This window comes from Hesperophylax consimilis, chromosome 8, assembly GCF_061612785.1.
Source record: "Hesperophylax consimilis isolate HC1 chromosome 8, BYU_Hcon_1.0, whole genome shotgun sequence".
NCBI classification, from domain to species: Eukaryota; Metazoa; Arthropoda; class Insecta; order Trichoptera; family Limnephilidae; genus Hesperophylax; species Hesperophylax consimilis.
Genome location: NC_142843.1, coordinates 17,677,568 through 17,691,931, shown reverse-complemented (window position 1 = coordinate 17,691,931; position 14,364 = coordinate 17,677,568). Strand labels below are relative to the sequence as shown.

At 36.6% G+C, this 14,364-nt stretch overlaps 1 protein-coding gene across 12 annotated transcripts in view; it reads left to right on the top strand.

Moving 5' to 3' along the window:
• Positions 1–14,364, top strand: part of baz (par-3 family cell polarity regulator) — a 116,305-nt gene that overhangs the window by 77,252 nt on the left and 24,689 nt on the right. For 10 of the 12 annotated variants that reach the window (XR_016302541.1, XR_016302539.1, XR_016302540.1 and 7 more), the window contains one exon: positions 10,623–10,826. Coding sequence is in view for 9 of the 12 variants with exons in the window: in XM_089634973.1 (XP_089491099.1) it covers positions 10,623–10,826 (204 nt within the window). In the remaining 3 variants the exon portion in view is untranslated. Of the gene's footprint in view, positions 1–1,897; positions 2,193–10,622; positions 10,827–14,364 lie in introns of all 12 variants that reach the window. The other 2 variants (XM_089634977.1, XM_089634976.1) reach the window with 2 other exon arrangements.

Sequence of the window (14,364 nt, the reverse complement as noted above, 5' to 3'; positions counted from 1 at the left end):
CGGCAGTGCAGTGGCAAGCTCTTGCCTAAGCTGCACTGTAAAGATAGCGTTACCGGAGACCGTTGCGATACACGTGAGGGACTAATGCATAATAATTGAATCCCTTTATCGCACTTGTCTCTTCTGCCTGCTCGTAATTATACACCAGAATTATTACGGGGTGTGGTATTGCGTAAATTGCGTTAAGTTAGATTTATAAGTCTGTAGCGATAGATGCTGAACCAAACCTAAAACATAAGTATGAGCGGTTGGATACTTAAAGAAATTGGTACCACTTATGCCTCGATCGAAACATGATTATTTCAGTGCGATACCATTATTGCATCCTGACTTCGTGTGGAATCTGATCGGAGTCGCACGGACGTGAATTTGGAGGAAAAAGAAGCCTGGATTTTTTTGACTCTTGACTGAACAGGGCGTTAAAACATTAGCACATTGTAGTTTATATACGAGTCATCCATCAGTCTATTACGGTATTTCATTAGTAAGCAATGGTAGCAGAAGTCGGGGACGCCCGAGGAAGACATGGCACGACCAAGTGAATCAGATACTTGAGTCGGGCCATGTCAAGAGTCAGAACAATAGAAGAGTATGTATGAGACGATGTATGAATGTGAATGAGGCAAGGAGTGTGTGCCAAGACCGAATTGTTTGGCGGTCCGTCCTCTCTGCCTACCCCTGCGGGGAAACGGCGTGATGGTTAGTTAGTTACGAACCGATTTCATTTTTTCAGAAATACATTTTTTTTGGCATACCTTATTTTTTAACGTGCTACTGGCATTTTAAACCTAATATCTCCATGCATTTCATGTTGGTTGCACTGATTGAGATTCTGTAATTAAGATTACGTAATACTAATAGGTACATACTTCATTGAAATATCAGCACGATATTAATTAATCGAAGCAATAGCTACACGAAGCATTTAAAAATATATTTGTCAATATTCTTTTCAGTGTTATAATAAAATATTACAAGTTCTAAATACTTTGTGCCATTTTTAACGAATTAAGAAAACCTAACACTTTCGTAGTATGAAATCATATTTATTTTTTGTCTCGTCCCTCTTGGACAAATAATTATATTCAGCAGAAGTTCCATGACTTTGATCCTGGATTCTCTACGAGCGGAAATCCTTTTGTGAACAGCGCCAAACTCAGTACTCCTTCTAAGTACAACGCCCCATCATCGCTATTCCTTATATTGAGTTTGCCATAAACGCTGTCATTGTGACCGGATGAGCATTATGATGGTGGATGGTATGGGTGTACTGTACGGCGTACGCCAGACCAATCCTTTTAGGCAGTTTATTGGCTTCGTGACTAACTTCTGCCAAATATTTAAATAATATCTACACAAAGACTGATAGACTATAACACACCAGAGTTCATTTTATACGCCTTTGTTTACAAAAAAAAATACTTTGCACGTTTAGTATCAGTCGATATCTGAAAGGTTATAATCGCTTCTTTGTGGAACATGTGTCATGTTCATTGTTCACGTTTGAGTCGAATTTTTTTAACACGTGAATGTATTTGGTATTTTCTGTTATTTAGAATTTCTCACCTTTCTATGAATATAGTATGCATGTATTATATTAAATATAAACCTTCCGGAAGAAATTCTCTAATAATGGTGAAAATCCTATCAAAATCCGTTGCGTAGTTTAAAAGAACTAAGCGTACAAACAGACGCGGATAACGACTTGTTTTATACTTTTAGTGAAATTAAAAAAGGTCATAAAGTTTTTGTGCGACGTTTGATGTTTGTAATCTCCGATGAATACCACAAGCCTCACTTTACATTGAACCTATTACCTTACTTCAAGGCCGTCACTCACTGGGTTTAGATTCTGCGCTAACTAGACCATGCTCTGTTTATTTATCACTTATCACAGTTAGGTATCCTTCATAAATAAAGATTTATTACTCGTGGTAGTGTCTGCATAAGTGAAGTTTCTGTTTTATACGAATCGAAGGAATAATTCGAAAAATTTCGACCTAGACAATCGGCAGTTCCAGTTGACAGTTTGTTGTTTTCACGTAGTGTGCTACATTTGTAAAGTGTGTTTGATGGTGTGACGCGTGGTGATGGTGATTGGGGGATCACGTGATGCACCCGAGAGGAGAAAGCCGCCCATCCCACCCCCGAGGTGGAAGAGGTTGGCCAGGATCAAAGCAGCCGATTTAAAGGTGATTTGAACTCTTACAAACATACCCTTAACGGTCAGCATTCAGCATACACAAAATACACGCGTTCTTGTCTACTAACGCAAGAAACACTACGAATGATTCATCTATAAATTCTATATTGGTAGTTAGGCAAATGTATCTATACATAAGGTTTCTATTGAAAAATGTTCTTAGCCTGTAATCCTTAAAGTTCTATGTGAAATATGTATTGGAATTTTTAGGTAAAACGTTCAAAATTGCCCTCATTGGTTTTCAAATTGCAACTTATGGGGTATTTTCAAACAAACTATGAATACCGTTAAAATGTGTGGAGGATTTAAAGTTTTTTTATTACGCTTATCGTACTAAAAATATGTCATTTTAATATTTTCATTCATAATTATTGATTTCAAAAAGATTTAAAACCGCATATTCCGAAACGGTTTCAACTGACTGGTAATACGGCTGTCCGCACGTATATCGCCCGGCGTGACTTTAACGCCGCCGAATTCACGAATAAAAACGATCATGTCACTAAGGCGCAAATCGATAATGGCATATTTTAAATCGTTACAGAAAATGTATTCGTCAACATAAAAATAAAATGAAATAAAAAAGCCTTCACTATCGTAATTTGTTTTCTCTTTTTTTCGAGAGTAGGTATATATATTTTAAATATATTTTCATAACTATCCACATAGAATTTACAGATTGTAGTATACTTGTAGTATTGCTTGAGTTAGCAGACTACAAAGTGATGTTTAGGGCCATTTTTGAGTGCTGGCCCTTCACTCACTAAACGTTTCATGCTTAATGAAATTATTATCTTATGTTTCGGAGGATTTGAACAATTCGTCAAATTTCAAACTTGATTTTCAAGTTCTGTGAAAGATTTTTTAAAGTTCTGTTATTATTTCAGTTCTGTCAAGCAACTAGCCTACAATGATATAATAACAGAAAATGAATAGGACTTTCACAGAACTCGAAAATGAACGTTGAAATTTGATGAATTGTTAAAATTCTCCGAAAAAACCCGTCCATTTCCATTCCTTTTTTTGTTTATATTCCTAATTCCTAGATGTTTCAAATAATGATTCGGAGGTGAAATGAGGCATGATTGGCAATAGTGAAATTAATTCTAGCATCATGTTCATCAGTCAAATACATTGTAAATATAGCCTTGTATTAGTGATCGACGAACCGGTGGATGCAATAAATTAATAATAGTTTGACTAGTCTACAGTTAGTAATAACATAGATAATTTTAAAAATGTATTATATATTTGTACAGCGCCCTTGAGGTGGTTTTGCACAAAAACGGCACTATACAAATCATCCAAATATTATTATTATTAATGTTCTAATATGGTTTGTTTTTAACTGTTGAGCGATGACCGTGACAACGAACAACTTGCGCAATAATTGAATCCTGTTTATAACATGCAACAAGTTCAACTCCAATCAGGTGGATTTTTATAATTAAATATTATATTATACTATTTCAATGATTTTTGCAGTCAATAAGTATCTATTACCAACGCGTACTAAGATTACACAAGCACCGATTTGCATTGATGCATCAATATGCGCGTTACGCTTTGCGCAACCACAAATACCTATGCAGCGTGGTTCATCTGCTGATCTGTTATTTATTAGCACAGTTATTTGTATTCAATATTATTTCTACGTTTTCACAATATCTCATAGCGAATCGTACATCTATCATTATTGTTTATGATGGTTTGGTGTGGGAATAAATTAAAACTATAAATTGAAAATATTGTAAAGGTCACCACGAACGTTTAGTACGCTGCATAGGTAAGGTACTATCGGAATTATCAATTGTGTAGCGTCCTCTGGTCGTGATTTTTAAACAAAAAATATTCAATATGTAGGTAGGTGAAGTATTGTAAAGTAGTGTAAACAAACATACGGAGAAAAATGAGTATGGCCTTTTTAAAAATCGAGTTACTGTTAAAAATATGACCGCATGATCATTTCCCAATAATATGTCATTCAGAATATATCTTAAAGCGATGCCATACGTAGTAAAGCAAAATCAGGTGTTTTTGGTTTGAAAATTTTATCGCCTAGAAATGTTTCAGATGCTTTAATTAAATACTGCGAGTAGAATACATCTTGGCCTTAGAAATAATCGAGTATTTTTTAGATAAGTCTTTTTATAAGCCCAGAAAAAAATAATGTATAAGGCCTATGAAAACTGCTTTAAAGTTCAAAATCTCCTACTTACGAACCCATTTGCGGTTATAATTTTATTGTATAATGTGGCAAATTAAGTTATTTATAAAATGATATGATCTGATTGATCTGATGACCTGAACATCCACAAAATAAAATAAAAGGCACTTTTTGGCCATATTTTTTTCTTGCATAAATCAAAACAGGCGGATAGTGTTAAGCGGGAATTTAATCTTAAATCGCTATCAATAATAACCCTTATCTACATAATAACCCTTATCTACATAAGGGTTATTATTGATAGCGACTCAATTTAAAATATTAGGTACACGACGTAGTGCATCGCCTTAACACGTGTTCACGTAGGTCTTCACGTTGTCCGAATAAATATAATATACGAGATGCGAAACTATTATTATTTGGATGAACACGTGTTCCGACTTGCTCATAACATATTCGTGCTTTACTGTTGGTTTGTTATGAAATTTGTCAAATTAATCCTTAAAAGCCTCCAGTACCATTTTTAACAGGAAAACGAATAATTTGTGCAGATTTTTAATAACACGATTCCAAAATTGTTTGGAAATTAAGTTTTCTCCGTGCACCAAGTGTGTGGAATCAGTGTAACATTGCAACCCCAATTATTGGGAAATGTTATGCTGTGAAAGGAATGCGGGAAGGGTAATAACGAAAATAGGAAATTTGGGAAAACCTGCGACACCATAAACGCGCACTTGAGTTCAACCATTACAAAACCGTGCAGTATAAAGCCTGTGACAGACCACGCTATAAGAGCGCTATATTTTCGTTGCTTGGCATATTTCATCTTGTACTGTGCTGAAATAGACCAAGCCATGATGCTTATAGCTTAACGTGTCTCCAATATCTTAATGTATAAATGTTGTTATTATTATACAAACATAATTTCAGGAAAAGTTTAAATTGTTTACCTACCAGCCCGTTTTTACCTTATCATTTCAATACGAAAGTATTACACATTTACTGGAATTTCATAAACACCTACACATAATATGTAGATTGCCCAGCAAAATGATTAAACATTGAATTTCGTATTATTAAAAATGTTCTTTAAACTGTGTGCTGGATGTTTTTATCTTTTATTTCTCTTCATCTTTTCCGCTGTTTTTCTATCACGCTTTTTCAATAGAATTTATATCGACACTGGAAGGGATAAATGGCTTAAGCGCCATATATACATATAAAACAGTAAGGGTCGATGTAATATATGTATTAAATAGATAAGCGCGTCTTATAATAAAGCGGAAGATGTCGGAACTACTGTCACGTCACCTGACACTTTTGGAACAGCACAGAGGATTATATAGTAAGCAAGTACAAGTACAATGTAAGTAGGTGAAGTAAGAAATAATCCCATAAATCGTTAATCCGCTGACTTGGAGTTCTTGTGGGGGTGGTGCGGCGATAAATAATAGAGAGCACGAATTCTATATTTGTCACACTCAACTATTTGACCTGAATCATCTCCATCACCAGGGGTGTGCTGTGACTTTTTATTTGTCGATTTTAGCGTTTTACAGAACGGAAAGATGTTGCTTTATTTTTTTTAAAATTATTTTTGAAAATACTGCAAAATTCAATTACGTATCTGCTCTTTCAGGTTGGAGAAAGCTTTTTTAAACCACTATATATTTATTTCAATTTATTCTGAAATTGGTCGGCGTTTATTAAATGATAAATATATAGTGGTTCAAAGAAAGTTACCCTTTTTAATTTGGCGAAGCTTAGGACGGGTTGTTTCGGAGTATTTGAACAATTCATCAAATTTCAACGTTCATTTCTGGGATCTGTGAAAGTCCAATTCAAGTTCTGTTATTATATCATTATAGGCTAGTTGCTTGACAAAACTGAAATAAAAACAGAACTTGAAAAAATCTTTCACAGAACTTGCAAATGAACGTTGAAATTTGATGAATTGTTCAAATACTCCGAAACAACCCGTCCTTAATGCCAAAGCACTATTTTGATTAATCTTTATAACGAATTGGTGTACATTATGAAAACAAAAAAATATGCTTTAGATAAATTGATGGTTTTCCCATCTCTTCGCTTGAGTAGAATACAAATAAATATATAAATTACTCAATAAAAAATATAAATTCACACTACTAAATTTTTTTTTTCAATAGAAATGTATGAACGCATAAAGGAAAAACTTTTAAAAAATACAGTATTATAGCTAAGATTATCTGTGACAGTTTCACTTAATTAACTTTTTTGCTTTCTTATGAAATCATTTACAAAATAAATAAAAACCAGTTTTTTGCTTGAAATCGAACGTTTCTGGACTCCGTTTGTCAAGCGATTTTAATGCCTATTACCTACGATATAAGGTATTCCAAGAATATACACATTTTTGTCTTGTAACTAACTAACTAACCATCACGCCGTTTCCCCGCAGGGGTAGGCAGAGAGGACGGACCGCCAAACAACTCGGTCTTGACACACACTTCTTGCCCACTGGCTTGTAGCTTCCTCTTAACCACAACGTTATAATTTCTAACCTAACCTAACCTAAACCATTTTTTATTGTCAGTCTTGATCAGCACGTTTACAATAATATTATCATAAATTTTCTTGTAGTGGTATGATGATGGTTTCTTAAAAACTCTCTTGTGTTTCCAGAACAAAAAGTTTTTGTTCTAGGGAATCGCGAACGTCATACAAACGTACCGATAGCTTTCGTTTGTGATTTATTTCTTTTGATTTCTGAATCATAGCGGTTGACGTACTTACACAAATAGCACAAGTGAACAAGATAAAAGAAAACAAGCGTATTACAATCCAGTTAGTTGATTAGATTTGATTACTTTCCTCGTATAACTATGTTTAAATGTATTTGATACCGGTGGTTGGTTGTTTAACAGTGGAATTTCTAGCGGTCCATTGAGGCTTGGACCTGCCCACTGGCCACTGGCCACTGGCCACTGGCCTGCCAGCAGTTATTTCTTGACAATAGTAATCATACCAGATACCAGTATAATGGACATTATAATTGTGTTTATACTGAAAACATTCTAGAGCAAGCCCAGGCAATTTGAAAATGTATGACAACGGGCCGATAAATAAAAAAAGGATTCAGAAAAAATATATCTTAACGTTGGTCTTAAAATCAGAAGTTCTTGATTATAAGCTAGAAATAATATAATGCTTGTCCAAAAATAATTCTTTTCAGACCCCTAAACATAACTTTTCATGAAAAGAGAGTTAAACCGGAAGAGTAAGGCTATAAGTTTTCTTCTCGATCCGCCCTATTGCCCTTGGTTTACCCACCAGGCTGTCGACCACCTCAAATAATATAGCATAAAAATGCGCGGCCAATAATTTGCCCAGTAATTTATCTTTCCTCTCAAGAAAACATCTTATTTAGAACTAGGCTTGTTATAATGTACAGTGAACAAACACAATAATCATTTACATCAGAAAATTGTATAGTTGAAGTAATACGGCTAACTATTGCGCTACACATAAATAATAGTAAATCCCTGAGAACCTTGGTTACGCAAACCTTTATCATATATTATTTTTCATAATACTGGGAACCATTTTGTACCCGCCAATTTGGCCGTTGACATCAATCTTTTCGAGCAGTTCTTTGATAAAGCCATTTTCTCAAGTACCTACTTTTGCGATGTTGACATACGTCACATCGCGAACAAAAACTTCCAAAAGAGCGCTCATGGTCACCTAGTCTTTCATCGAGCATCGTAATTTAGTGTATTCCAAGCTTTTTCTTTTGTGCGATGTTGAAGGTAGTTTTAGGCTTTTTCTTCGATGTACGGGTCCATTTCAATCTCAAGTGCCCTCATCGTGCGTTGGTATGATGGTAAAAAACCTTTCATGCTTCTAGGTTATGATGATCGCTATCCCTTTGCATCTTACAAGTGTCTCATTTATTCCCACCGCATGAATGGCGAGAGGTTTCTCTCTTGAAAGAAACAACCTCGTGAATAAGTGAACGGATGTCGTCTTGGGACTTGTGTTCTAGTGCCATGTGCCTTTCTATACTGGCAAACACTTTTTATACCAACGTTATGTAACATGAATCATCCGCTGGATTATGCCGGTTTATGTATAGCTTGTGTTTCAGAGCCGTACCTCTAAGGGTACGTATACATTTGCCAACCGAAAAGTGAACCGTACTACGAATTACGGGAAAGGAACGAATCAACTGCAAACGGCGTTTCGCGCCATTTACGGTTGCTTCGTTTCTTTCCCATAAGTTGAGGTACTTCAGTTCGGCAGTTCGGCTCGCGGATGTATACGTAGCATAATATTAATAATGTTTATCGACTGTTATGTGGCTTTGTGCATATAATAAAATCAAACAGGAATGGACGGAGCAGCGTACTCTATTTAAATTTTAAATAGGTCGAAATATCTACTTCATGGTATTTTCTATAGAAAGCGATGCAAAAATTGAAACTTATTAATTTTTTGTATACGTCTTTTACTTTTGTTTTTAGGTAGAATCCTGTTAGCATTGCGCATAAAATTTATAAGAAATTCTTTTGTAAGATCAGAAATCGTGAGACAATTTTTTGTTCTGCAGATTGGATGGATTATTTTAAATTAGATCATTTATTATACAATTGTAATGGAAATAATTTAAATGGTTCATTCAGCTGTATGATAACGCCGACGCATTGACTTAATAACGATGTTATATTAGTGAGAATATGTACCTATTTTTATTAATAATATTACAATATTAAAGATGCATAATAAATTAAAATATTACGCTAAACTTATTATAGCATGGCGTTTTTGCACTTGGTGCACATTTTAGCTGCACCTAGGTTCAATTCGTTTAGAGGAACATGGAGAAATACAACCAAACTTGGGCATAGGTAACAGACCTCGTCAAAGTGGTACATTTTAAATACAAGCTGGGCCATTTCAAATATTTGGTTCAAGTTTAACTAATTTGATTGAACATGAGAAATTTAAAAATGTTAATATTTAGGTATCTTACGCACCCTTTATTTTCCCTTTATGTACTATCTCCACTAAAAAAGTTTTAGTCCTATAATAAAGTTTTTAGGTCAACACTTGCCCGGTGGATTTTACTCCGTACTGAATTCCATTACCAGTCCACGTTACCTTCAGTGGTGTATCGACTGGGAAGCCTTAGCTTCATCTACGAGTGTTTAGGATTATATTCTTTGTCTTTACATAAAACTTGAACCTTAAGATGCAAAAATGCATCCAATAAAGAAAGTTGTATGAATTTACTTATCAGATGATAATACACAGATGTGGAAATGATGTTTTCTGTAATAACTTCTCGGCTATTTGAGAAATGGCCATCTATTACTGCTTTTTTTCTGGACAAGATCAATTTCCTCTATGCACAATATCCGCGTTTTCTATCAGACAGCTTTCGATTGGGATAGGTCTATCGATAGCAAATGTCTTTATAAAGTTTACCTCCTTATCCGGAATGTACAATAGTATTATTCTGACATAACAAAACGTTTTCGTAAACGTAAAATGTAGTTTTCGAGTGGGTTTTTGAACTCCCACGAGCATTAATGTAATTCTGCCAATCGTTTGCATATTCTATTCCTTGCGTGGTAGATTACAAGGTTCATCGCCTTCCCGGTGGATCCCATATAAGAAAGTTTCCTTGTAGTTAAGCCCTGTTAAGATTTCGAACAAGGAACTTGTTTTACGAAACTTAACAACGATAAAGTTTTGTTGATCTCGTGTTTTCCTCAACTTATGCCCGCTACGAACTGGCGCAAACTTTTCCTTCTCTATTTTCGCTGTTTTATCTATCTGTTGTTTTATTTTCACTGCCGATAATGTGGAACTTCCAGTTTGCCAATGCCCGTTACATGGTTTATCAAACTTGTTTACTAGAAAATCATGCATTTACCTATAACGTAGTTAAAAAGTTGAATTCTCCATCATTGTTTGACACACGTTCTCCGATACCGGATCATGGTATTGTTTCTGCCGTATGTAATATCTATTCAGTGGTTTCTACTCCTTGTCTATATTGTAACTATATAATAATTGCCAATTGTCTTGTTTTCATAGCTCTCTACCTTGCTTAGTCACGTTATAGGTGACAGTGAACAGTACCCATTCTCTATTGTCTGATGTTCATAATAATTAAATTCGTCTCGTATGTCTTCCATTACTTGCAATTATAATAAACTTGTCGCGCACGCAATTTATTAAGAATTATTTTTTCTCTTTTTGCAGGGTTCTGAATCATGGGTGGTGGTTCGCAATCTCCGTTCCGGGTCGGGAGGTATCCTGGACCCGGACGATCAGCTCAAGGACGTGGCCGATGACCGGGAGACGCTGGTGGCAGCCCTGGAAGGCAGGCCCGATGGCCCGCTGCACCACGGAGGGGATGGTGCCAGCGGCAGCTCGGTGGGAACTGCCAGCCCTGATCTTTTCCGGGTAAGATATTGCTTCCATGTTATTTTATTAGACTCAGTGGGTAATTTCAGTCTTGATCTTTTCCGGTTAAGGTGAGTTTTTTTGTTGTTGTGGGTTTATTTTTTGTTCCGGCGACGAGACGATCGATCCTACACGTGATCTGTTTGTGACTCATCTCAAAACTAAATGGTTTTTTTTGATGTTCGCCAATGTCGACCAGGAAATAAATTTTATTTATTGAAAAAAAAAAAGCTTCGTATAAACTTTGTTTGATTTTCAAGAATAGGCCGATGGAAAGGAGGCTTAACTAGATTTATAATAATAAAGTCTTTAGCATTTTTTTATTATAAATTTTGTAAAAAGAATCAAATTAATCAATTTCCGCCACGACTGTGACTTCTTCAGCGTATTATAAAAAAAATAATCGTACAGATAGTAGGTACTATTTATAGTATTTTATTTTATTACTAGCGAAGATTCGTGGAAAAATCACGGGATATTACAATTGTAGGATTTCTGAAGCTGAAAGTATTTATATATTTTTTATTTTTTTTTTATTTGGTACAATTTTTTTTTTTACATTTCAAAGTTTTCCAGTAATGTTGGCCTCACTGGGTGGCTTGCCCGTGCTAAGGCCTTCATTTTACAATATGAAAATAAATTCTAAATACAATCTACAATATAAGATAAAATAATACATTTAATATATAATCTTGTGTGTTTGTGAGTGATGTGTGTTTATATTGGTTTTGTGTGTTACGTGTAGGTTTTATTTTTATTTTATTACTAGTGGACCCTGCGATTCTTCGCCATTGCATTTTTTTTTCTCGGGCGTCTCCGACTTCTTGCACCATTTACTACCACAATGTTACTGTTAAATACTACATTACATCCGATTATCGAACCTCCAAAAAATGCATTTTTATTTATTCTTTTAAAACTTTTTAGATGTTTTAATAAATAAGAATAAATTGAAAAACAAAAATTAAAACGAAAATTTTCAAAAAAAAAGTTAGGAATCTGCTTTGAATGAGTGTCCCATGGCCTTGTAATCTAGCAGGTTTTGTTTTAATTCAACTCCGTATCCCATTCCGGTGCAGAGATATTGCGTTAAGTATTGGCGTCCCCGCCTTCTTCTACAATCTGCTTTGAATGAGTGTCCCATGGCCTTGTAATCTAGCAGGTTTTGTTTTAATTCAACTCCGTATCCCATTCCGGTGCAGAGATATTGCGTTAAGTATTGGCGTCCCCGCCTTCTTCTACAATCTGCTTTGAATGAGTGTCCCATGGCCTTGTAATATAGCAGGTTTTGTTTTAATTCAACTCCGTATCCCATTCCGGTGCAGAGATATTGCGTTAAGTATTGGCGTCCCCGCCTTCTTCTACAATCTGCTTTGAATGAGTGTCCCATGGCCTTGTAATCTAGCAGGTTTTGTTTTAATTCAACTCCGTATCCCATTCCGGTGCAGAGATATTGCGTTAAGTATTGGCGTCCCCGCCTTCTTCTACAATCTGCTTTGAATGAGTGTCCCATGGCCTTGTAATATAGCAGGTTTTGTTTTAATTCAACTCCGTATCCCATTCCGGTGCAGAGATATTGCGTTAAGTATTGGCGTCCCCGCCTTCTTCTACAATCTGCTTTGAATGAGTGTCCCATGGCCTTGTAATCTAGCAGGTTTTGTTTTAATTCAACTCCGTATCCCATTCCGGTGCAGAGATATTGCGTTAAGTATTGGCGTCCCCGCCTTCTTCTACAATCTGCTTTGAATGAGTGTCCCATGGCCTTGTAATCTAGCAGGTTTTGTTTTAATTCAACTCCGTATCCCATTCCGGTGCAGAGATATTGCGTTAAGAATTGGCGTCCCCGCCTTCTTCTACAATCTGCTTTGAATGAGTGTCCCATGGCCTTGTAATCTAGCAGGTTTTGTTTTAATTCAACTCCGTATCCCATTCCGGTGCAGAGATATTGCGTTAAGTATTGGCGTCCCCGCCTTCTTCTACAATCTGCTTTGAATGAGTGTCCCATGGCCTTGTAATCTAGCAGGTTTTGTTTTAATTCAACTCCGTATCCCATTCCGGTGCAGAGATATTGCGTTAAGTATTGGCGTCCCCGCCTTCTTCTACAATCTGCTTTGAATGAGTGTCCCATGGCCTTGTAATCTAGCAGGTTTTGTTTTAATTCAACTCCGTATCCCATTCCGGTGCAGAGATATTGCGTTAAGTATTGGCGTCCCCGCCTTCTTCTACAATCTGCTTTGAATGAGTGTCCCATGGCCTTGTAATCTAGCAGGTTTTGTTTTAATTCAACTCCGTATCCCATTCCGGTGCAGAGATATTGCGTTAAGTATTGGCGTCCCCGCCTTCTTCTACAATCTGCTTTGAATGAGTGTCCCATGGCCTTGTAATCTAGCAGGTTTTGTTTTAATTCAACTCCGTATCCCATTCCGGTGCAGAGATATTGCGTTAAGTATTGGCGTCCCCGCCTTCTTCTACAATCTGCTTTGAATGAGTGTCCCATGGCCTTGTAATCTAGCAGGTTTTGTTTTAATTCAACTCCGTATCCCATTCCGGTGCAGAGATATTGCGTTAAGTATTGGCGTCCCCGCCTTCTTCTACAATCTGCTTTGAATGAGTGTCCCATGGCCTTGTAATCTAGCAGGTTTTGTTTTAATTCAACTCCGTATCCCATTCCGGTGCAGAGATATTGCGTTAAGTATTGGCGTCCCCGCCTTCTTCTACAATCTGCTTTGAATGAGTGTCCCATGGCCTTGTAATCTAGCAGGTTTTGTTTTAATTCAACTCCGTATCCCATTCCGGTGCAGAGATATTGCGTTAAGTATTGGCGTCCCCGCCTTCTTCTACAATCTGCTTTGAATGAGTGTCCCATGGCCTTGTAATCTAGCAGGTTTTGTTTTAATTCAACTCCGTATCCCATTCCGGTGCAGAGATATTGCGTTAAGTATTGGCGTCCCCGCCTTCTTCTACAATCTGCTTTGAATGAGTGTCCCATGGCCTTGTAATCTAGCAGGTTTTGTTTTAATTCAACTCCGTATCCCATTCCGGTGCAGAGATATTGCGTTAAGTATTGGCGTCCCCGCCTTCTTCTACAATCTGCTTTGAATGAGTGTCCCATGGCCTTGTAATCTAGCAGGTTTTGTTTTAATTCAACTCCGTATCCCATTCCGGTGCAGAGATATTGCGTTAAGTATTGGCGTCCCCGCCTTCTTCTACAATCTGCTTTGAATGAGTGTCCCATGGCCTTGTAATCTAGCAGGTTTTGTTTTAATTCAACTCCGTATCCCATTCCGGTGCAGAGATATTGCGTTAAGTATTGGCGTCCCCGCCTTCTTCTACAATCTGCTTTGAATGAGTGTCCCATGGCCTTGTAATCTAGCCGGTTTTGTTTTAATTCAACTCCGTATCCCATTCCGGTGCAGAGATATTGCGTTAAGTATTGGCGTCCCCGCCTTCTTCTACAATCTGCTTTGAATGAGTGTCCCATGGCCTTGTAATCTAGCCGGTTTTGTTTTAATTCAACTCCGTATCCCATTCCGGTGCA